Source organism: Urocampus carinirostris, chromosome 13 (assembly GCF_059441175.1).
Source record: "Urocampus carinirostris isolate Australia breed hairy pipefish chromosome 13, RoL_Ucar_1.0, whole genome shotgun sequence".
NCBI classification, from domain to species: Eukaryota; Metazoa; Chordata; class Actinopteri; order Syngnathiformes; family Syngnathidae; genus Urocampus; species Urocampus carinirostris.
The window spans coordinates 30,904,993-30,930,269 of NC_142361.1; the positions used below are offsets into that span (position 1 = coordinate 30,904,993).

The 25,277-nt window shown below is 38.2% G+C and overlaps 2 protein-coding genes across 2 annotated transcripts in view; one reads left to right on the top strand and one right to left on the bottom strand.

The window, feature by feature from the left end:
* Positions 1 to 557: 557 nt before the first annotated feature.
* On the top strand, positions 558 to 16,760 carry pcca (propionyl-CoA carboxylase subunit alpha). Its single transcript, XM_088351689.1, has 23 exons — positions 558 to 690; positions 1,278 to 1,358; positions 1,867 to 1,914; positions 2,512 to 2,580; positions 2,723 to 2,836; positions 3,979 to 4,032; positions 4,227 to 4,358; positions 4,444 to 4,480; positions 4,614 to 4,692; positions 5,272 to 5,374; positions 5,453 to 5,547; positions 5,730 to 5,880; positions 8,151 to 8,294; positions 8,360 to 8,434; positions 8,517 to 8,585; positions 8,688 to 8,763; positions 9,949 to 10,162; positions 10,279 to 10,381; positions 11,948 to 12,046; positions 12,134 to 12,187; positions 13,890 to 14,030; positions 15,368 to 15,445; positions 15,519 to 16,760. Exons 1-23 carry the CDS (start codon positions 637 to 639, stop codon positions 15,585 to 15,587), a joined length of 2,139 nt encoding a protein of 712 aa, XP_088207815.1. The 5' UTR covers positions 558 to 636; the 3' UTR covers positions 15,588 to 16,760.
* A 1,088-nt stretch (positions 16,761 to 17,848) lies between these two features.
* Positions 17,849 to 25,277, bottom strand: part of vps8 (VPS8 subunit of CORVET complex) — a 46,349-nt gene continuing 38,920 nt past the window's right edge. The window contains exons 40-45 of the mRNA XM_088351581.1: positions 24,677 to 24,757; positions 24,441 to 24,610; positions 21,523 to 21,700; positions 19,889 to 19,930; positions 18,739 to 18,819; positions 17,849 to 17,994 (exon numbers count right to left, since the gene is read on the bottom strand). Of these exons, the coding sequence (XP_088207707.1) occupies positions 17,875 to 17,994; positions 18,739 to 18,819; positions 19,889 to 19,930; positions 21,523 to 21,700; positions 24,441 to 24,610; positions 24,677 to 24,757 (672 nt within the window). The 3' untranslated portion in view covers positions 17,849 to 17,874. The remainder of the gene's footprint in view (positions 17,995 to 18,738; positions 18,820 to 19,888; positions 19,931 to 21,522; positions 21,701 to 24,440; positions 24,611 to 24,676; positions 24,758 to 25,277) is intronic.

A 25,277-nucleotide genomic window follows, 5' to 3' on the forward strand; every position in this document is an offset into this window, starting at 1 on the left:
CTACTGACTTTACTCAACTTTGTTCTACTTCGACATTGTCATCAAAATACCGCATTTCGAACACAGCGTCAGGAAAACCCATGTATTTTTACCTTCATGCACTGTAACTTTGACTTAATTCGCTTCTTAATTAGCAATTTTGAGCTCTGATTTTTGTGAGCTGGCTAGGTTATCTTGTGCGCTGAAAAGCTCTGGATAGTGCACAATTGCGCACACACGCAGTTTAGAGGGAACTGGCTCGATTTTCTTGTGCGCTGAGTATGTGCGGGCGGTGCGCGATTGCGCACGCGCGCAGTTTGGAAGGAACATTGTTTCATTCTCTTTTTTTCAGATGAAAAGTTAGATAATGCGACAAAAGATTGGTTTCTTAATCACTAAAGCACAAAAAATGTCCAAGCAATTTTATACCGTTATTTTTCCAAATGAAGCACAAGATAAAAAATAGATAGCGATAGAAAATAAAAGCGCGTTCACAAACAGCCTAGGTAGCTACCACAAGGTGCGCTATGGTTTCAAGCTGGAGAGACGAAAACTCTAATTAAAACAGAAGAAGAAGCGCAAGAAGGAGAAGGGGAAAGAAGAAGAAAACTTAAGTTAAAAAAAAAACACCAAATAAACATCTCAACTGGGACCAACATGGCGACGCGCTCTATCTTGCCTCCACCTTACAGACTACTATTTGTTTTAAAGGTGAGAAGAGTCATTCATTAATGGCACTTTCTTTTCTTACACGAGAAGTCATCACGTTGTGTTGTAGCTAAATAAGTCAACCTGGGAAACGAGCAAACGTCCTTCGTGTTGGACATAGCGACACTGACAGTCTTCTTGCAGAATTTAATGAAATTCTGCTTGGTCGACGTCAAATTAATGTAAATTTATTTATTGTTTGTGGTAATGAAGCATGCTTCAACGTGTGACCAAATGTATCTTAAACAGTGAGCATGCTCAGTAAATTAACAAATGCAATGTTTTCAGGTGTTTGCAGAAATAAATGTACACTTTTGCATTATGTGTGATGACTCTACCGCAAAATACTTGATAATTTACAGTTTCTGAATATTTTGTCGTTTTACATAGAATGCAATTGATATAGTGTTTTGAGTTGATGGGTTGGGAAATGTTTTTTTTTTATATAGCACGTTGAGTTGCAATTCATTGCCTGAAAAGTGCAATACAAATACATTTTGATTGATTGATGAATTTCTGCAACAAAAGTAGTGACATAATCATCAGTAATCTTCTATGCATGAAATTACGTCATGGCTGTTGTTTTGCAGCATCCCACTTTCCGGTCTGCATATTGCGCACTTCACAGCAGCAAGGCTGAGTATTCCACTGCCCCCAATCACAATGAAAAGGTAATCAACCTTTGTATATTATTATGAGGACCCATGGAAGAATAAGCAACAAGCATATTATATTATTAGGAATTGGGCATTGCCTGCAACGGTTCCTGATTGTTTTGGGGAAGGATATTATTAGGGGCCAAGCGGTGACCCTTCGAAGGTCCTTTTTGTTTAAAAAAAAAATCATTTTAAGGTCTAAGTAGTAACCACAGAAAATGTATCTAATAATTAAATAAAATTGGTTTGGGTGTGCGTTTTAGCGACAATTGCAAAGCGCCCCAAACATTTTCCTTTAAGGGGCAGTTCACATTTCCCTTCTCTGATGGAGTCTATTTGTAACAAAAAGGAAACCTTGCAGGGGTCACCAAGAAAGTTCAATTGAATCATAAATGATTGCTACTTTTGAGTTTACTTGGAGGGTTTTGGTGAGTTTTTTTCGTTTCTGTACTCATACGAATAAAGCTACGTGTTGTATTAATGTATATATTTTTGTAGCTATTATGCTTCTCTCCTTCCACAGACGTTCGACAAGATTCTAATAGCAAACAGAGGGGAGATTGCTTGTAGGGTAAGACTGTCTGAGCTACTTCCATATATCTAACTGAACAATTAACCAACTTGACTCTGTGTCAAAAATGCTATCAATGCTTTTATTTAGATGTAAAGATAAAAACGTTTTCATTTTTTTTAGTGTTTGTTCTAATTGAATTTTCATAACAAATGCCATTTCTGCATAAAATAGATCTACAAAGTTATATGGCATCAACGATGATAAAATATTGTTTTCTAATTAATGTCAATGTTCTCAAATGCATTTGTTTACTCAAGATTATGAAGTATCTATTCTAAATATTAAATAGTATTATTAAATAATTTGTATATATATATATATATATATATATATATATATATATATATAAAACTGTGTCAAGTTATGTATTAAATTTCATTAGATGTCCCCTCAATGTTTGACTTTTCTTGCACATCTCAGACTTAAAACTTCTTAAATAATGGAAATTGGAATGCCCATACATTATGCTCAATGTCAGACAAATCTAAATGTAAGAAAGGGGCTACAGTGTAGTAAATCTTAAGTAAAAAATATATCACTATCTGCCTTACAAATATGTAAGTACCATATGTAATGTGTCTGCATTCCTATTAGGTGATGAAGACGTGCAAGCAGATGGGAATCCGGACCGTTGCTGTTCATAGTGACGTTGACTCAAATGCTGTGAGTTCAGTGGGCAATTTGTTATTTCAGGGGCCCGACTTTGACACAGTGGCCGACCGGATTAGTTTTGATTAATTTTGGGTTACATATTTGGAACTTAAGGATCTGTAGTCAATTTTGTAAAGCTGGTCTGTCTATCCAGGTTCATGTGAAGATGGCTGATGAGGCGGTTTGTGTGGGCCCTGCTCCCACTAGCCTGAGCTACCTCAACATGGATGCGATTATGGATGCTGTCAGAAACACAAAATCACAAGCTGTAAGTCTTTGCAGGTTTTCTTTTGTGACCTTAACATTTTGGGCTATTTTCATTTAGCTAGTGTGTCATATTCAGAAATGTCCTTGACCACTAAATTACTATAATAGTATCATAGTATTGGTATGCTCCTGAGATTTGCAGGATACCACTGTTGGAGTATGTCAAAAACGTATGCTTTATACCACACCAGATCATTCACTTTAATTTTTAAAGTACGATGGATGCTTCCGCTAACTGTCATTGGTACCATTTAACAATCAATAACTAGAAAATAAAGGAATAATAAATTACCAGTAATAATAACTAATGTATTAGTTAAATTATTATTTAGGGATTTGATGGCAATTCTTAAGAAAAGTGATTGCCTTTTTTCGCAGGGATTAGAAATGGAATATTCTTGGTGTTTGTTACCTGGTATCAGTTTTTGTCTTTTTAATATTTAAGTATCCAGATTAAGCCGAATAAATAGGTAATTATCATCCCCAAAAAGGAAATAGAAATGACGGTGGATAGATAATAATTAATAATGTAACACTATTTTGTAAAATTTTGAATACTGACACATTTTAGAGCAAAATGAAGTTTGTTGTGATGCATGGCAAAAGTTGGTCAAATGCTCTTCGGAAGGAAATCAGACTTTCCACCTGGGGATGAAAGAAGGCTCTGCTGTCACAGTTCAAGCGAATTGGAAGGAGATTTTATTTCTAGTCAAAAAGATGCCAGAAGCAACAACCAATCTTCACTCAGAAGAGTGGATAAATCATGTGTTTTCTCTCACCTCAGACATCCCATTTGGATTAATAGCTGTCACTCATGAAAATAGACCTCATGAACAATATGCCATTTTTCGTTATGTTATACGTGATTTTCTTCTGACGTATGAGTGTCAGCATGGAGATAGATAGCAGGGCAAAAACAAACAAGGGGGAAACAAAACAATAATTTCTTTTAAAAAAAAAAGTCTACATCTGTGCTTGCAGACAAAAATAAATTGAAAATAAGTCTTAAAAGGAATCTGTCAAGACATGTGTGCCTTCAGTTTAGGGCAAGATAAGATTACCATAATACCTGTAATTTTTATAAGAATGTAAATCATAATGTTTTTATTCAATCAGTCTGCATTTTTTTTTGTCCTTTTGTAGGTTCATCCAGGATATGGCTTTCTTTCCGAAAACAAAGAGTTTGCAAAAAGACTAGTGAGTAAAGTCGCTGTTTGTATTTTACCATTCGAACTATTTAATTGTATTTTAGTAAAAAAACCTACAAAAATACGAAAGAATGTTGACTATCTTGTAAAAACGAGGAAAAATGATTATTTTCTGTTTTTGTTAACAACCCTTCTCATTTTTGTAACAATTCTCTATGTAACTAAATTCTATGTATTTTCCAGGCAAAGGAACACGTAACATTTATTGGCCCAGACACGCACGCAATCCAAGCAATGGGGGATAAAATCGAGAGCAAACTCATTGCAAAGGCTGCAAAGGTTAACACAATCCCAGGATTTGACGGTGTGGTCAAGGTGGGTTATATGTTTTTAGGATTATTTTTTATGCAGTTTTACTTAAAAGAAACTGTCCTCTTTGAACCAAAATCCTTTGTCATAGACTCCAGAGGAAGCTGTAAAAATAGCTCAAAACATTGGTAAGTTAGTTTAACTTATTATGTTGATATAACCATTTTGTTCCCTCTATTTTGTGTGCGTTCATTCAATATTATTGAAATCATCGTAGTATTTTGGCAATTATCTCATTTTTCTATTTTTTGATACTGCTAGGATATCCAGTAATGATAAAAGCATCTGCTGGAGGAGGAGGCAAAGGAATGAGAATTGCATGGAACGATGACGAAACGAGGTATGTCTGCTTTTGTTAAATGTAAACATGAATTCCTTAAAAAAATCACTTTAAACTTCAAATTTCATGCTACAATATACCTTCGATTTGCATGGTTAATCTGTTCTATAGCCACCAGTACTGAATGAATTTCCATGAAGTATAAACTATATATCCGGGACATTTTGATTGTATGTTCTGTTGCCCCGGCAAAAATTCTATAGTTTTACCCATCTATATATAGTGGATGCCACAGTTGCATCCATCTATATATAGTGTAAGTCCATGCCTCTCCAAACGAACACCTATAGTACATTCTGGGGCTTTAAACTAAATGTTTATTTGGACCACCTTGACTAAATAAACAGCGTCTAACACATCATCTCAAAACGTTTTTCCCCAGTTGCTCCCTCTCAAGCAATCTTAAAGTCCCATTTAAGATAGGTTTATTATTTGGCCTGATTATAAAAATGCTATGTAAATAACCTTGAGTATAGCGATTGGTTAAGCCTGTCCTGCAACACATTTGCTTTTGGTTAACAACCCACAAAAAAATAAAAAAATATGTTGTCTATGTGCTCTTTTTCCTTTTTTTACCAGGGAAGGTTTCCGGTTTTCATCACAGGAAGCAGCGTCAAGCTTTGGAGACGATCGACTTCTCATTGAGAAATATATCGATAACCCGAGACATATAGAGATTCAGGTAAACTGTAGTAAAAACACATTAAATAGGAATTATTTTCAAACATAATGTTTAAATAAGGTGTGCTGCTTCTCCCAGGTGCTGGCTGATAAACACGGGAATGCTTTGTGGTTGAACGAAAGAGAATGTTCAATCCAGAGGAGGAACCAGAAAGTGGTGGAAGAAGCTCCCAGGTATGCAAGAAACTAATGTGACTTTGAAGGGGAAGTGTGTTAAACTAAATACATTATTATGGTAAAGATACAGTTTTATGGATCACGGAGTTGAAGTTCTGCCTAACATGCTTGAATAAAATGAAAATACAAACTGAATGACAACACAATGTTTTAGTAAACCTTAGTGTTGTCTTTTGCAGTACTTTCCTGGACTCCAAGACGAGAAGAGCAATGGGTGAACAAGCAGTGCAGCTTGCCAAGGCTGTGCAGTACTCCTCTGCTGGCACAGTGGAGTTTCTGGTGGATTCTATGAAGAACTTCTACTTCCTTGAGATGAACACACGGTTGCAGGTTAGACAGTGTTGGAATATATGCGTTAATATGAAAAATGCATTGAAAGTTGGGGTACCAAACTTAAAACACAAAGTTTGAAACGCTTGACCCAAATACAAAAACCGCAACACTAAAGTTGATTACAAAAGTCGAATCGTATTTATTTGTTCAGCCCTTAATTAAGAAAAGTCTCAAAGGGCTGCACAGATCAAAGACTATTGCAAGCTACAGACTATGATGACACCATCCCATCATCTGAAACCTACATGAGGGCAAATAATACATATTATCAACATAGAATATAGGTTATTCATATGCTATAGAATAGAAGTGTATTTCAAGCTTGGATTTAAACATTTCCACTGAGGTTGCAGATCGGATATCAGGGGGAAGAGCATTCCACAGCACCGGTGCCCAGATGCCTGCGGATCTCTTCTTGGCTCTTGAGATCACTAGTAGACCAGCATTTTCAGAGCAAAGATTCCGGACCGGAACATAGGGGGAAATTAAATCTGAAAGATATGAGGGAGTCCATGCATGATTTTGTATTATACCAACAGAACCTTAAAAACACACCATAAGCTAACAGGGAGCCAATCCAGGTTAGCTAAAATCGGGGTAATGTGATCAATCTTTCTTGTCTTAGTTAAAAGCCTCGCTGCGGCATTTTATAACAGCTGAAGGCTCTTGATTTTAAGAAAAACTTATTATTATTTTAGTTAAGTGGCTGGTTAGGATGAAAAAAATTAATATCTATCCCAATGGCTTTCTCTTTTTTAGTACCGGTATATATTCTTGAGGTATCTAAGCTTTTAAACAATAAGACCGTAAGTAGTGACAAGAAAACCGGAGGAGGCATCTAATGATGATGATGATCATGATGGTAGAGCGGTAGTCTGTGCAGCCTAATGCTTTGACTCACATTTGCAATTGTACTAAATTAAATTCTCGCACATAGCGTAGTGCCAGCCAAATTTACTTCAAGCACAAATGGATTGGATGTTGCACACAACCTGAAGGTCATGGGTTCAAATCCAGCTACCAGCCATCCTGTGCGGAGTTTGCATGTTCTCCCCGTGCTTGTGTGGGTTTCCTCCGGGCACTAACACAAAGGGCACCTTAATAACGCATAACAAGAATTTCATTTTAATTTATCAATTTAATTTTCTATCCTACTGATATTTTACACGAGAACTGATTTTTAATGAATGATAGTCAGAATGATTCAACAAGGTAGGAAACTGATGAACTTCAACATGCAATATTTCATTTTTTTTTTACCTTTCCAATTGTTTTAATTACAAATGCTCAAAAGGAATCAAACAAAAAAAAGGACAATTTTCACGACATTTTGCAGGTAATCAAGACTCTATCATCAGTTTCAGTCTTAATGAACTCTGCACCATGTTTGTACAAATGATAAATTCTGTAGGACTCTTTAAACTAAATAAAAATGAAATATCACATTTCTACTAATTACTACATGTGCAGCCATAAAAAAAAACATATATTTCACACTTATTAACACATTTTTAACCCTTTTTTCAATATTTGAACTACATCTTTGCCATGGCACCATCTGAAAATGCATTCTTCTTCTTTCTCCAAACTGTTTTGCTCGAAAAGAGGCTTCGGTTGCTTTTTGAGAGTTTTTTTCCTTTTTTTTTTAAACAGTTCTGTAAAAAAACAACTGCTGTCTGCCCAAAGTAGCACAGTTTGCGAGCCTATCCGTTCGCGTTGCGCTGCCGGGCGGGTAATTATGGTAGCATGAAAGCTCCACGCTGCAAATGAGACAGAGCTTTCTTCCACATTAATAAAATATAACGTTTCCTCCCATTCACTTCGAAAAGTACACGGTTTCTTCCTTTTCCCGCCATGTTTAAGTATGTAGCAATCGTTTTGAACTGCTTCGCGTCGCTCAAAATTGAGGCTGCGATTGTCACGCGGTCTCACCTCTGCTCAGTGATAGCTCGGAGTCTCCCGATTATCAAACTCTCCTACTTTAATTCTTTTTTTTTTCGTTTTTTATATCATTTTTTATATTTTCTGTTTTTAAGAAAAATTGCAACAGTTTAATCACATTTTAGGCATTGATATTTTGTGATTAGGTCTATTCTTAGAACAGGCACGTGATCATGTCGCTTGGAGTTGGCGACCCCTGCACTAAATGCAACACAATGTCCCCTTTAAGATTTGACTAATTCAGCCCCTGAGCTTAAAAAACCCTCGCCATCTCTGTTTATAAAATATATCTTATGCTAATTAATCCCCAAAACTGTCTTTTTCAGGTTGAGCACCCCATAACAGAGTGCATTACCGGTCTCGACCTGGTAGAGCAGATGATCCGAGTCGCCAAGGGTTACCGGTTGCAGCATAAACAGGAAGATATCCCGATAAATGGTTGGGCTTTTGAGAGCCGCGTCTATGCAGAGGTTGGTATCTCAGCTTTTATGAATTTCTTTAGAGTTTCTCTGTATCATTTTATTTGTTCCATTAGGACCCTTACAAGTCGTTTGGTCTTCCTTCTATTGGAAGATTGTCCCAATATCAAGAGCCAAGCAAACTAGAGAATGTACGTCATGCGTTTATGGGAATACTCTAAATGTATTCTTACTGCGGCTAAGTTACGAGTGCAATTCATTTCTTACTGCCAGGTTCGAGTGGACAGCGGCATCCAGGAGGGAAGTGACATCAGCATCTATTACGATCCAATGATTTCCAAGGTTAGTTCATGAATGTTGGTCATTTTTGCTTGTTGAAAATGTATGGTTAAATTGTCATGAAATTCAAATAACATTCTGATTTATTTTGGTTTGTGTTTGAAGTTGGTAACCTATGGTGAAACGAGAGCTGAAGCTCTTGCCAAGATGGAGGATGCCCTGGACAACTACGTCATCAGAGGTATATTTGAGATAGACCGCTGACCCCCGAAATTTGAGATAAGCCCGTTCTGAGGTGGGAATTAAGAAGTCAAATCGTCTAATGAATAATTATTTAATGCGTTTCAAACCCTGTTATCTCAGGTATATACATTAAATGTATATATACATATAGATAGATGGATAGATAAATACTTTATTCATCCCCGTAGGGAAATTCACACTTCCAGCAGTATCCTTGTGTTGAAAATAAAACAATAATAAAGTAAAAGGAATATAATACATAAATACTGTTGATATAGAGTATATTTCACATTTCGAACAAAATAGTATATAGTAAGTTCTACTTCTATGTAATATATGATTAAACCACATTATATGTAGATATATATGTAAAGTAAAAGTGGCATTTTGTGTACCTTTTGTGTGATGTGACTTAAACTGGTACAGTGGAGTTAGTGGGTGGATGCGGAGGGGGTAAGTGACACCAGATTGCAATTAAAATGGGATTCTTATGCACAAAGAATATGTTTTTGCTTTTGCTGCGTCCTTATTCTAAAATTATTGTCCCGATGTCCGATTGGTTATGGCCATATTTCTCTGCGAGGGTAACCATGCATGTGGCTTCTTTGTATTTCTTGATAATTGCAAGCTTTGTTTTTGGATGGGTGTTATGTTTTTTGCTTGTCCCTTTGGCATTACTGAAAGTCTTGGAATACATAGCCAAACAAATCCAAGTTTGTGACACAAGATTATAAAAAGGATGAAAAAAAGGGAACATTGTGGTAAGGGGGTTCACCCAATAGCATATTATCATCTTCATGATGCTGTGTGCTAAACCAATAGCAGAGCAGGATCTTTTATGACATTGACCAATAGCAGATGGGTATCTTAGAGTTGCCACTTGCACAGTTATATGCAAGAACACTACAACGCTAGAAATTTGTAAGGAATCTATTGCCGAGGGATCTCGCATCATAATTTGAAGACACCATAAACTAAGGAAGCCGTAACCCGGGGCTCTAGAGTACTTTTCCATCTATCCATCCATTAACTGCACCGCTTATCCTCAGTAGGGTCCCGGGGGTGCTGAAGCCGATCCCAGCTATCTTCGGGCAGTGGGCAGGGGACACCCTGAACTGCTTGCACTTTTCATTAGAAACATTTTCATTTTATCTCATTTTTAATAACGTGTCCGTCTCCTCAGGTGTCACCCACAACATTCCTCTATTGCGAGAAATCATCACACATCCTCGCTTCATCTCCGGCGACATCAGCACAAACTTCCTTCCGGAGGTTTATCCCGATGGCTTTAAAGGTCATCAGCTTCAGCCGGAACAAAAGAGGGAGCTGATAGCTTCTGCAGCAGCACTATATGTCACAGCACAGTTCTGTTCCCAGAATATCCTTGGTACTATGAGGTAAGGACTGTGGAAAATTATATATTATTATTTCTTATACTCGTTACTGGTGTTTTAGGTTAGGCTGAAGTTACACCAGGAAGAAGCAACTTAGGTTTTGGGTGTTCTATTTTCAGGATAGCTTCAGTTCCTGTGAAGAGCAGGTGTTGGGAGTTATGCGCACAACTGGAAGAGCAACAGCATGAAGTAGTAGTTCATAAATCTGGAGACATGTACACGGTGAGAAGCAGTTGTTTGTCTGATATGACAGCTTGGTTTAGATTGTTACATTATGAAAATGATATATTTACACATTACATATTATCTAAATTTTAAATGGAAAGTCATTTTTAATTCAGAAACATCCTAAAAGGTGCATATGGCCGTGTAGTATTACATAATTTGGTTCGTTTTAAGTGTTATTTTTCTTATTTTACTACTTTTTAAAAACATTTCTATGTTGTAAAATAGATTTCTCACATTTACTTTTTCAAACATATTTCTTATTTGAAATTATTTTCTTATTTTACAATGTAGAATTTTGTTTAGAAAAGGTATACAATAAGAAAAATAATACTTAAAATATGCTATATTAAACATTTGGTAGAAATAAGGAAATTGTTTTACTCGGAAAAATATGTTTAAAAAGTAGTAAAATAAGAAAAATAACACTAAAAATTAGCCAACTAATGCTACATTATGTAATATTGTAGAAATAAGGACATTTCTTTACTACAAATTAATATAGTTAAAAAGTAGTAAAATAAAAAAAACTACTAAGCTGAATCATAATGCATTATGTAATGAAAATAAATACATTGTTTTACTTCTAAGAAATATATATAAAAAAAAAACATTTAAAAAACCAAATTATAATGGTGTGTAATCCGATATGGCAAAAATTAGGAAATTATCCATCCATCCATCCATTATCTGCACCGCTTATCCTCAGTAGGGTCGCGGGGGTGCTGGAGCCCATCCCAGCTATCTTCGGGCAGTGGGCAGGGGACACCCTGAACTAGTTGGCCAGCCAGTCACAGGGGACACAGAGACGGACAACTCACTCGCTCATTCACACCTAGGGAAAATTTGGACCGGCCAATTAACCTGACATGCATGTTTTTGGAATGTGGGAGGAAACCCTCGCCAGCACGGGGAGAACATGCAAACTCCACACAGGAGGTTCGATCTCATGACCTCAGAACTGTGCCGCACATGCGCTAACCACTGCTCCGCCGTGCTGCCCTAAGGAAATTATATTAATATTAAATGTTTATAAAGTAGCAAAATAAGAAAACTAAGAGTTAAAGGGACAGTGTGTAATATTTGGTATCCTCGGTGGCACAAAAAACTCGTCATTCTGTGAAAAAACAAACAAACACCTGGTAAATTGTGTTTCTTTTACATAGTGGAATCCCAACTTTAGTGACCGCCATGTTTGTCTATTGTGTTGTTTCTAGCTGTGTGGCACTGTTTTTTGTTCGCATTAGACCACAGTGCCATCTAGTGGTCAAATATTACAAACTAGGGCTTTCAAACGAGCCAATTATGATAATTTAGGTACTATAATTAGGCGGATTCCATGTACTTTTAGGATTTGTCTTAAACAATGAAATATGATTTTAAATCATAAAAGTATTTTACAACTTTTTCAAAGCTCCCCTCTTTGGAGTAGAATTTTTTTTCAAACGATCCAAAAGATCACCACGGATCCAGATACTCGATATAATACTGGAGTTAACACTGCATGGAAGTTTAGCATAGTTGTCGTCAATTAATTGTACCAGTTATCAAATTTCTTTCCAGGTGCACGTGGATGGAGAACAGGTTGATGTGAGTGGACAGTGGAATTTGGCCTCTCCGTTACTACCGCTCACTATTAATAATAAGCAACGTATGTTACAGGTAATAAACACAACACGGAAGCCTGTTTGTAACAGTAAATGACTTTCACTGCAAATGTATTTACAACAGTTTTATATTTTGGTTTAGTGTCTATCCCGGGATGCTTCAGGACACATCGTTCTGCAGTATCTGGGCACAGCGGTAAGTTTCATTCAGTTTATTCAGCGCAAGGCTTAGACTATTTGAGGTTAGTTTTCATCCTTTATTGGTACTGGACTGAGACTTTGCTGCTGTAGTTATTGATTTGATTAAACAAAAGAATGAATATATGAACACATAGAGACGCTGCCCTACTTAAGAACGAGATTCCGGTCTGGTTCCAGACAATCGTTCTTAAGTTGAATTTTCCTTAAGTGCTATATTTTGTATTTTTAAGTTTTATATAAGTAGGTTTAAGGCTCGTATAAGTAAACTCAGTTTTTTTTTTTACTAAAAAAAAAACATTTCTGAAAATAACATGCTCTATAAAGTTAAGTTTAACTTACTTTTGGAAGATGAGCTTCAAGAGATAGGCGACTTCCTCCTCCCTGGTAGAAATTGGCCAAAAAAAAAGTGATCCAACCATTTTCTCAACCGCATCAAGCTTTCTTATTCCACTTTCATTTCAAATGAAACGGCTCGCCTCTTCTTTACACCAACTATGTCAAATGGATGCACGAGATATTAAACAATAAAAATGTCAAAGTTCTTAGCGTGCTGGAGATACGGTATAGAATGTTTACACACAAACTAGGAAGAGGAAGCTGGATTTCTTCTTCGGGGTGGATGCTGGGTGAGCTCTCACAGCGCCACCACACACCGGTAGTGGCGGAAAGTAGCACTACAGTAATGTCCTGTACTTGGAAAAAGTTGCACACAATACAAAATCTAACTTACAGCAAAGTCCGGATATTTTTTGACCTCCCGAAAAAAATGTATCTATCGTTTTTCGTAAGACGAATGGTCCTAAGTAGGGGAGCGTCTGTATTTAGCAAAAACGTTTCACCTGAAAGTCACGGTGTGTATTAACTCACCACTACAGGGCGTTGTTGCATATATTGGAGGTGAAGCATCTGCATTCAAAGACCCACTACTGAAGCCTAAAGGATATCTCTTTTTCAAAATTCTGAAGCCAAAGACAGGACATGAAAACTGGTGTTAGTCCCTACGAGTGACAACAAAAGACCAAGCGAGCCTGACTCACAGGAGCTTCTGAAAAAGGCGGATATCTGGAGTTGGTCAGAGCTGGTATAAGTAACTTACTCTAGCAATTAGCAGAAGGAGAAACTGAAAAGGCCAGTAAAATACAGCAAACCAGAACATGTCAAGCATCAGGAATAAGAATCACAAAACCGATGGACAAAGCAAGCTTTATTCACACCTAACAGCTAACAATGAAACTCGCAAATACCGGTAAGCAGCCAAGTGACTAACTTGAGCGGCTAGAGAAGAAAACAATGGGATAAAAGATGCATGAATCACGGAACCTTCACCACCAAATGCAGGGCTCAGCTGCGGAAGCTAAGTGGCTGCTAAGTGCAAAATGAAGGACAGAGACGAGGTAACTTGGCAAAATCGTAATTCAGGCTTTCATTGTATTAAGATGGCAGCCAATTATGTCAGCTTCTCATACGAGCATCTCAAGTTGTGTAACATACACATTTCTGAACCTACGAGTCTGAAATTAAGTAATGTCACACCACTAAGGGTCGCCATTACACACTGGGGCTATGAAACTTAGAAGCAAGTATACAGATGTCATGTTGGATACTCCTCCTTGCAAAGATCTTGTTTGAAAAAAAAATGATTGTTGGGAATGGGAGGTTAAATCAAGTCTTACTACCTTGTTTTTTTTTTTTTTTAGTTCAAGGTTCGCATTCTGTCCAAACTGGCTGCGAAGTTAAATTCTCACATGCCGGATAAAATCCCCGAAGACACTAGCAGCATCCTTCGGTCGCCAATGCCAGGCACAGTGGTGGCAGTTACAGTCAAGCCTGGCGATGAGGTGAGATTTACTTTGTCCAAAATAAAATGGGCGTTGTAAGCATGCATTGACATTTTCTGCCGAAAATGACCTAAAGTGTCTTTTCGGTTTAGACCAAACCAAAAAAAAAAAAAAGACAGACCACGTAATCTCTTAAGTGAGGTGAACCCTCCAAAGCTGGTTTTCACTTGGGGCGGAATTGCTGCCTGAAGTGGCTATAGACTTTTTGTATTGCACTTGAGAAGGAAGGAGATGGGGAACTCCATCCGAACAGGAACTCTTCTAACCTTATTCCAATAAGACATTTCCTTTGAAGATTGTGTGTCCCTGTTCTCCCATGTTTTCGTTAGCCGCTAGCTAGCTAATGTTTACATGCTTATACTATCAGTTTTCATTCCTAAACGTGCACTTTGTGTGAGATTTTCAGTGGTTTGGCCCCGAAGTCAATCGTCTGGCGCTAAACTATGTGCTAATATAATTTTATTTACCAATTATGTAATTTTCTTTGGTAAATATGCACGCTTGACTCATGGTTTCATTTTAAACTCCGCCCCTTAGCTCACCATTACCATGATCCTCTCGTTTTCTTGTTGCCATTCACTCTTCCGTCCATTAAAATTAAATGAAGAGCTAAAATTTCCCAATAATATGTACTTAAGAAAGGAGAGATGCTTTATTCTTCATTATATTTTTCTTATTTTTTCCCCTTTAGATCTTTCATCAGTTTTACTTCTTCTATCGCTTTGTCCAACAAGATTTCTTCAAAGCACTCAAAACTCATTTTTATATTTGGAAATTATTTAATAGAAGCTCTTAATTGAGCATTTTTGTCAGACGCTCGTCAATTATTTATCATTTTGTACCTGTGCAAGAAAAAGTATATCTTTTTTTCTGTAATTTCTGTGTTTTGGCTATTCGGTTTTTCACATATTTGAGTAAAGCACGCACACCCTTAAATTTGTATTAAGAATGTATGTGAAATTAGATTTCACTTCTCTCGGCTCAAACTAACCATCGGAAATGACGTTGAGGCGAGGTGTCCGGGATTTAGAGGGAGTTCGAACTCCTTTCTTTGTGAAATGGTATGCCCCAGCGGCAGTGTAGTGGTGTGTGACGCCATGTCGTGCATATTGGAGTTTGATACAGTTCATTTAAGCCTATGCTAAAGTTGTCTTCTTCATTACTATTATTACATCCCATACATTGCGGAAATACCTCCAAATACTTCGGGAATACATCTAAGTGTTCTCACCGTAGCCCTTGTTAATAACATGCCCCCATTTTTTAGGTAGAGAAATGCTCGCGATATACTTGAATTAATGTGGTACCTAAATTTTGGTGTATTGTGTGTCACGTAGGTGGCAGAAGGCCAAGAAATCTGCGTGATTGAAGCTATGAAAATGCAGAATAGCATGACCGCTTCCAGGCAAGCTAAGGTCAGTGGAACTCAATAGGTAAATTGTGAAAACGCCAATAATTGGAATTAATACACAAATGTTTCCCCGCCAGGTAAAGCGTGTCCACTGTAAAGCGGGTGAAACGGTGGGTGAAGGAGATTTGCTGGTGGAGCTTGAGTAAATCAAGCCAGGCTATTTACTTTCCAGTCCATAACGGGAAAATCATCGGAAATGCACTAAAGTGCCTGAGCATTGAGCTTGACCAACGCTGTTACTGGGTAGTTATTCTCTCATTAAGCTAATAGCACTCCTTGTTACCTTCATAAAATGGAATCAGCCTGTTTTTGTAATTTTTTTTTGCCTATGTCTGTCTGCGGCAAATTACTAAATACTCTATGAAAACTAAGAAACTGGAAAGGAAATCAAACAATGTTCATTTAACTCTTCCAGATGGTGCTCTCGGTTTTCAATACAGCGGGTAGTTCAATACATTTCCAGTGTATTTTCCAACAAAAGGTGCCATCGATAGCAGGGGTGGTGGACCTATAGCTCGCTGGCTATTTATGGCTCTTTTCATGAGTACATAGGGCCCAGAATTAGAATACAACTTCCCCGTTAATTTAATGTACAAATACAAGTGAAGCCGATTGTCACTGGTGCAGAACCGATGATATACTGACTCTAGGTAGGGTTTTCTTTAGTGTATATATACGACAAAATTTTCACTAGTTTACATTTAAGGTAACCCACTACAGAGCCCGTTTTGGCCGTTAATCATTAAAGAATCTGTTATATAGAAGCTCGCGAAGCATTCCATGTTCATTGTTTGGACACTTTTTATCGAAAAGCTACAGAACGAACTTTAAATACCCAGAAGCTCTAGCAAAGCACCTAGAGCAATTTGATTGGGTGAGTAATAGCAATGGTCGGAGCTATACATACCCCTCCTCCACTTTTTAATGAAAAGTCCTACAACGAACTTGAAATACCCAGAAGCTCTAGCAAAGCACCTAGAGCAATTCGATTGGGCAAGCAATAGGAATGGGCGGAGCTATACACAGGAGAGAACGTGCGCACTTCTCCTCCTCGCCCAGTGTAGTCCACATTGAAGCTAATTACGTTTGTGCCCTCGTTTGCAGTATTTTGTGACATTTTTACAAAGGAACTTTGCTCGCACTCAGTTTTGAAACTATTATTTCAAAATGAGCCCCAACACCCAGTAACTGCAGAAGGGAGACACATTTTAAGTGGTATATTTGTGTTAATATGAGACACAGGCTCTAGAATTATTATTTCAGAGGTTTTATCAAATCAAAAAACATTACAAAATGAAATAAAATGGCTTTTGTCCAGAGAGCGCGTTTGGCTGTTTTGTTGAATTTTGTCCTAAAATTTATGGTGTGGCAGTCTCAAAAACATGATATTTTTGCTATTTTGGCTCTTTGATTTAAAAAAAAATCCCGACTCTAAGCTAGACTACTAACTAATATTATTTCTAGAACCACATTCAACCTAAAAATGGCGCTCTCAATTGCTACTCTGATTATTTGTTTATTTTACGGAAAATCAAATTCTGGAAAGGAACATGCTTTCTAACAATATACTGTATACTCACAGCCACATATTAGGTCAGGGGTGCCAAGCAGGCGGCCCATGGGCCGAATCAGGCCCGTTAAGGATATTGAATCCGGCCTGCGAGACAATGCTGAGGGAAGCGCTAGAGAAAAACGAACTACAGGTTGAAATAGGTCCACTTGATGCTGCCAAAGCCAGGTGCCTCTCACAAAGACTGTGTAGTTGTATTTATTTCTCTTTTACGCTCTTTCTTTGTTCCTCTTTGTCTGTCTTTTTACCTTCTATTGCTCTCTTCCTTTTCACTCTTTTCTTTCTCCTTCTCTCTTTCTACCCAACTCTCTTTCTTTCTTCCCCTCTCTTTTACTATTTCTCTTTTAATCATCTCTTTTGTTTCTCATGTTCTCTCTCTCTCTCTCCCCCATGTCCCACACTTGCTCTTCTTTTCTCCCTCTTTCTCTTATTTCGTTCTCTCTTTCTTTCTCCTCAATCTACTAGTCCAAGACAATGTTTGTACTATCGTTTGACTCCTGGAGTTAAAATGAGTTGGACACCCCTGTATCAGGTTAACCTTGCCTTATATCTTTCTAGCCTTCAAAGCTGCCTTAATCCAAGGCAGGCCTAAGTAGGCCTATGCAATATTTGCTGGGGTTCCTTTACAGTTTACACACAACATGGGATAATACAAACCAAATACCTATGCTCTTGGCATTGGCAAATTAAGCCAAATTCTAGTTTTTGTGCAATTTTCTTGTAAAACTGGATGGTTTAGATTTATCTGCGTTATTTCTCCCTTGTGTGACTTCCCGCATCCAACATGGTTTTCTGTTATTGTAGATTGCGACAAAGTTATTCAACACTTTGTTTTTTTTCATATGTTTATTAAGACAACGTGGTTATTCTTCCAGCATAGGCGGAGGGGATAGCTTGAGACTGAAACCCTCTTGTGCTGGATGAGCTTGAATTAGAATCCCGGCTCTCTCGTTACCGTGGGAAAGCTCTGTCAGGACGGATAACTGCAGGGTAGGATGAGAGAAGAAGACACGTTTAGGGAAAATGTTCATTTGTTAGCGTCATTGGTCAAGTCGTATTTAATTGTATAGCTCTTTATTACAAAAAGTATCAGAAGGCTGTACAGAGCACAACAAAAGACAAAACTAATAAATCATTTATTTTAAACATTGAGCTTCTTAGTAAAAAAAAAAAAAACTACTATATCAGTAAGAACATTCAAAGATTTAAAACAAAGGTGTTTGGATTCGTCAATCTAGTAGCGCTCTTACTCAGTTTTGACTTTTTTGGCTTTCTAACAAGTTCAGCAACTTCAAACACCATCATCTGATCCTGGTGGTCTCTCCTATTACGGTAAGATGTTTTCCATTGTGTGACGTCATCACGCGTGCACCCTATTTTCTTTTGCTCAGGTAGATCGCCGTGTTCTATTGAATGGAGCCCTGTTCTTGTTTGCCTAATGTTAAATAAATATTCTCAAAGGCTGAACCACAATGTCCTGCTTATCTTCTCACGCATTAGGAAACAGCACTCTTACATGAAAGTAGTTTACAGGACGCTGTGTGTTATTTGACCACTAGATGGCGCTATATCGCATTGTGGACTAAATGCAACAAATGAGAAGTGCTAAAAAGGACGAGGGAGAATACAAAACTACACAATCACTTCACAAAATGCTACATTTTTCTTCTAATTCACCTTATATTAAAATTTTTGTTTTTTGGGGGTAACCATTGATAATTACTAACCCTTGACGGTCCTTTGTATAAACAACGTAATTGATCCCAGGATTGTTCTTGTTGAAAGTCGAGCATGACTTCTTCCAAAGCCTGCAATACAGAATACAATCAAATTATAGACAGTAGACCCCGGGATACAGCGACCCCGAGTTTTCACTTTACAGCGATGGGTGTTTTTTTCTGCCTTGTCTACATAAGCCCCCCCCCCCCCACACTATACAACAACCAAAAATAACTTAATATGCCTAAAAAACTTGCATTTCTCACTTTGCGGCGATCGTGCATATGTAATCAATACCTGCTTATTTGCTGACATATAACAAAAAAGGAGAAATAACCAAATAACAATTTCACAACTGACTACTCTGTGATGCTAATCACCATAACCTAAGTAATATTTATGAGTATAATTCTGATAAAAAAACCCTACAAATGGTAGAGGTAAGATCAGGCCTCAAAAACCCTCCCCGACCCGAGTCGGCAAATATCGAAGCCCGAACCGACCCGAGTCCGACAGATGAACTCAATTTGAGGGACTGAGTCTGAAGCGAACCCAAATTTCCATATTTGTGAGGACACGGGAGTAGGCTCCCGATAAAACCATAGAATCGACTACAAAATCCTTCTGTAGACCTACATGGCCATTCATAACCTCTACCTCTCCGACCTCCTTCACATTAACACGCCAGAGCTTTCAGCCGCTCTGCCCCCCGGCTCTGGAACTCATTGCCGCCTGACCTCTGGAATTCCGCCACCCTGTCCACCTTCAAATCCGGACTCTTCAGACTTATCTATTCCTAATTATCTGCTTCACATACCACCCCCTTTTAACTGTACTGTGTTTTTATTTGCTATTTATTTCTAGCTTGCTTTATTCTTGATTTATTGCTGTTTGGTACTCTATGTACAGAGACCTTGGTTGTTCTGAAAGGCTCTTAGAAGTAGAATTATTATTATTATTAGAGAGGGGTGACGACACAGTCACAGAATCTGTCATGCGGACCCTCCACAAAAAAAACAAAGAACAATGACTGTTGGATAATTAAAAAAAAAAAGCGAGATTCAAGCCCAGCCCGAACGTAATGATTGACATTTTAGGCCCGACACAAATAGGGAAGTACTAGTAGAACCAATGTATTTGCATTACGAGATGCCTTACCTTTTTTCGCCGCGTTTCATGATGTGCAGATGAAAGTCGAGTCTGTAACAGAAAAAGGTTTTATAAAGGGACAGTGTGTAATAGTAAATCCCTCCTAGTGGTAGAAAACAAAGTTCATTCAGAAAAAAATACATTGGTTTGAATACTAGCCAAAAATACATGAACTGTCATACCAATGTTAATTTTTGTAAGATATTATTAGTTATTATTATTATTATTATTATTATTGAGAAATTTGTCTTCCTTCAACATAAAGGAATCCATACCTAGAGGTCGGCACCATGTGTGTCTGGGATCTTGCTGCTTGCAACCATTTTCTGGTTGGCATTAATAACTAAAATAAAGTCGCTATCTTGCTGCTCTCACATATTTTTTTTGCTATTTTGCGCGGTTCCTATCTATGATCTATGGCGTTTTTATGTCAATGGGCTGCTATAAACTGACATGAATTCTGCCATTCTGCACTAACAAGGCTACACTTGTTCACAAACACAGAAAGGGGTTGGGTAATAGTGGAGTTCAATATGGAAGACAAAAAAAGACAAATTTGGACTCATTTTAATCATATTGATTGCTCAATATTTAAATCTGAGAGACTTAACACAGTCCCTGGTTTTCAGACTGGGTGGAAACATTTGATGGAGTGAGATGGGTGCCACCAGGCTGTACTTTCCCAAGACCAACTACTGGAAATGGGGCCCCTACGACCCTACTGGTTAAGGGATCCTACAGTCAGACATTCTTATAAAACTGTCCTCACGAACAGTAGGGGGCAGTAACTCTTCCACATGCCAACCAGATAATTAGGACTGGAGCCACCATCGGCGTCATTTTTACGCACTTTTTACATATTTCTTCAAATAGCGTGGTCTATCAAGTGACTATAAAGGATTTTATACGATTGAATACAAATTACATTTGATGCAAAAGATATTCACTGACTGGGCTGTGGTGCGAGGTCAGGGTACCCTGGTGGAAAATGTTTACAGGAACGGCGAGAACGTGACGTACGGCTGATAAGATAATCAGCACATCCAGACGCAGAAAGGCCCTGATAACGTCGAAACGCTCGGTGTTGTTTTGAGTACCCCAGACATCGGGACTCTTCTACGAGATGAAGCCCAGGGGGCTTCCTTGGCGCGCCCATGGGAGGAGTCGGCACGCCATTGTGCGGGGAGAAGATGGCCAATAGGAGAAAGCTAAAGGAATTGAGAAAAAGGCTTCCCAGAGACTCCAACGTCGCTAATTCAGCCGTTTTCGATGGTGTACACTTAGTTAAATTTTGAGGGAAAATAAATCTGCCCCCGTGTGGAAATGTCAGCTTCCTGTTCATCTTTTCCCCCAAGAAACGAGCGCGCATAAATTGTTGTGAATGTAGGTTTTGTTTGGTTAATGGAGTCAAATTACTAATCCGAACAATTTGGTAAACGGTACATTTTGATATTTAATTCCTAAAACGAGTCGGGAAATAATGTCAAGAATTTCAATCACCCGTACGAACGCTAAATAAGTTCAAACTTTCACATTTTGAGTGATTTTCTTCAGTCCTTTTCTGCTCTCCTTCGGAGCTCCAAATCCATTAGTGTCTTCTCTCCTTATTTTGAGTCTCTACTAAACACAGAAGATCCACAAACCTGAGCAAGGGACGTGGTCCGACTCCTCACCGGTAGGGAAAATTGTCGGCCTTTCCCCCTGTTAACGTTGGAACACTTGTAGCAACTCCAGTGATCTTGCTGCTGCTCGGAAGTGGACGCCAGTCCACAATCCATTGTTTGTTGCTGCAGGCACTGAACGTGGTACAGGTGACCACAGCTGTTGACAGAGACCGATCTTCGTATTATAGGGGAAATAATTGCATCTTGTTGGCTAATTGCTAAGTTACCAGCAGTAATAATTAGTTATAGTTACTCACTACCTTTTGCAAAGAGTAACTGAGTTACACTGTAGTAAAAGTAACTAGTTCCCAGGGAAAGTATCTATTTCCGTTACTTTAAAAAGACGTTTTAGGTCCAAAAACCTTTCTGAGCAGTACTTGAGTCAGTTGATTAGAGAATAGATAGGTACTAGTGTTCTATAATTTTGTTGTTACTTTAGTCCTCGCATTTCCAGTTTCGGTTGTTGTTTCTAGTTTAAACTTTGTTAGGTTTGGTTTTTGTTACTAGTTTCTTGTTTGGACATTTTGTCAGCACATCTTTATTTGATAATTTGATCCAGATTTTGTTAAAAAAATATTAGAATTGTTTTGAGAACCTTTGCTTCCAGTTCCTGCCTCCCCCGCATGGGTCCATTGACCGCTAAACTTAACACTATGTCTGTATATCACTGTATAGCAAAATATTTTTTAGAATCGTTTATTTCTCAATTCCACTCATTGATATGAATATATTGGAGTGAAGTGGCGTTGAGCCATTAATTCACAGATATCTTGGGTGACAGGCATTGTGGGAAACTCCTTTGACGTGTTTATTTTAAGATGCTCAGACATTTTGAGCTCTTGCGGACCCAAAAATAATTTATAATCAATAATAAAATAATTTGGCAGGCCACTTATGGGCCATCAGTTTAATGCAACATTCGTATCCTCATTTTCCTCATCTGAGGATTTTGTGTTTTTCCTTGCCATCATGTAGGTTTTAGATCAGGGGAAGGTGTCATAATAGTGACTTGACTTGTATTTATTGCATTTTAACAGTGACAGATTTATCCTACACTAAACGATTAAGTAGAATAACAATCAGCAGTAAACAATGGAAAGTGAGTTTAATAAATTAAATCTAACTCGGATGGTCCGTTGTTAAGATGGGAATTCCAAATATTTAGAGAACCGGCGTTTTCAGCTTGCCTCTTTTTCGGCTCTTCAGGTTGTTTTTGTTGTTTAATCCATAAATTATAATTTATTATGTATCATTACGATTTACTTGAAAAGGGGAAAAGGAATAAAAATCAAAGCTTAAACATTAATGATGAAAAACACAGATAACATTGAATATTTATAAATTTACAAAGAAAATACTAAATCCAAAATAATTCTGACCTTTTTTTTATACTCCACAAATTCAACAGCACAGAATACCTGGAAAAAGCATTTTGACCAATCACAAGAGGAGAATAGCGTCTCAAATGAAACCGACTCTCTATCGGTGGCTAGCCGGCTCCCACTTCCAAGAGAAGGCTCCTAGACATGAGTCGGTAGCAGCATTCACCGATTTGCCTATCCTCTAATATTAAATACTGTATTTTGAATGGTGACACTTTTGGAAAAGACGTGACGTAAACAACCCGAGTAGAGCAGAAAACCGTGCTTTTGAACTTCAGTAACTAAAACGGTAATGTAACTGTGTAAAAAGTAATGAGTCAGATTACCCAGTTACTGAAAAATAATATAACGTTGTTATTCCCGACACTGGTTATCAGTACGAAGCATCATGTCCCCTTTGCTAATTCTACGTCGACGAATGCTCGGCAGAGGAATCCCCGAGGGGACATTACCAAAACCAGTCATTTTCAACCAATGTGCCGAGAGGAAATTATGCAATGTCACTTTTTAAAATGTAAAGTTTTATAAAACACACACGGCAAACGCAAACGAAAAGCCACAATCAACTACCTAAAAGGTGGAGAAGGCAAATAAGGAACGCACGCTGTAAGGACAGCGGGTAAACTTACCTACTCAGCTTTTAAAATAGTCACAAGGAACCCAGTAACAGGGTTAAAATTTCTCCTAGCAGAAATGGTCGGTACGCAATGGCTGTTACTTACAATCACTGTTTCAGAGCTGCCTTACGTGTTGTGTTAATGGGATACGCCATGTTGAACTGTTGTGTTACTTCAATGACATCTCTAGAGAAAACAAGCCAATGAAGTCTACTTTGAGACTTAAATTTATGACATCATATTTTCTGCAAATATCATGATAAATAAAAATAAAAAAATTATGGTATTGAGTTAGGGCAGCACGGCGGCGCAGTGGTTAGCGCGTGCGCGGCACAGTTCTAAGGTCTTGGGAACCTCCTGTCTGGGTTCAAATCCAGCTACCGGACATCCTGTGCGGAGTTTGTATGTTCTCCCCGTGCTTGCGTGGGTTTCCTCCGGGCACTCCGGTTTCCTCCCACATTCCAAAGACATGCATTTCAGGTGGATTGGCCGGTCCAAATTGTCCCTAGGTGTGAATGAGCGAGCGAGTTGTCTGTCCCTGTGTGCCCTGCGATTGGCTGGCAACCAGTTCAGGGTGTCCCCTGCCCACTGCCCGATGATAGCTGGGATGGACTCCAGCATCCCCGCCACCCTACCGAGGATAAGCGGTGCAGCTAATGAGATGAGAGACGTTATTGAGTTCTTTGAGTTCTGATATGAATTACTAATCCCAATATTTTCTGCAAATATATAATTGTCAAGTGTCTGTGCTGTAAAAACTGGGGGTATTGTAAATTATATTGTAACTAAACATACTGTTCAGTGTCATTTTATAACTTTTTTGGTTAGTGGTGTGCCGTAAAATGTTTCCGATGTAAAAAAATGTGCCCTGGCTCAAAAAAGGTTGAAAAATACTGACCTAAATAGAAGTATCTGCTCAGCCGGATCCTGCCACCTTTTGTAGTGTTGTAGGCAAATACTGCAGTAGTCCTGCCTGGGGTGAAGTCCCCTCGTCACGGCGGTCCGCAGATGAGCCAGTGACCAGTGGAGGTCGCTATTTAACAAACTCGTGGTCGTTTCGAATAAAATCTGCAACGCAACGCGGGGATTCTCTTATACGGAGCGTCATTTTTTACAGCGTGGCGTGTTATCTACCTGTTCGTAGTTGAAAGTGTCGAGCATTCCGAGAATTAGGACTTGGATCTCTGCGAGTTGTCCTTTCTCGTAGATGGGATTCTGTTGGGAGGCGTAGGTCCGATTTAAGAGGATTCGTGGGGGCATTACAAGGAACCAAACCGCATCTTTTGGATTTCATGTAAACCCAAGGGGAATTCATTTTTCTACTGATTAGCGCAAAGGGCTCCTAGTTTGATTTGCATTTCTAAAATAACAACTTGTCTTGTACTACGTGGTGTTACTGTGTTATAACCAGGTGGATTATTGGAAGTAGAAATACAGGCGAAAGAACGAAAGAGAAAGGAAGAGAAAGTAAGAATGTAGAGAAAAAGAAAGAGAGAAGGGAGAAAGAGACAGAGGGAGAAAGAAAGAGAGGACAAAAGAGATGGAAAAAAGAGAATAGAAGAAAGACAAAGGGAGAAATAATCAGAGTAAGAAAGTAGAACAAAGAGTGAAGGAAAGAGAGAGAAAAGGGAGAATGAGAGAAAGATAGATGGATAAAGAAATAAAGGGAGAAGGGAAGACAGAGGAAAAAAGAAAAAAGAGGGAAAGAAAAAGAAAGAAAAAGGAGAATGAGAGA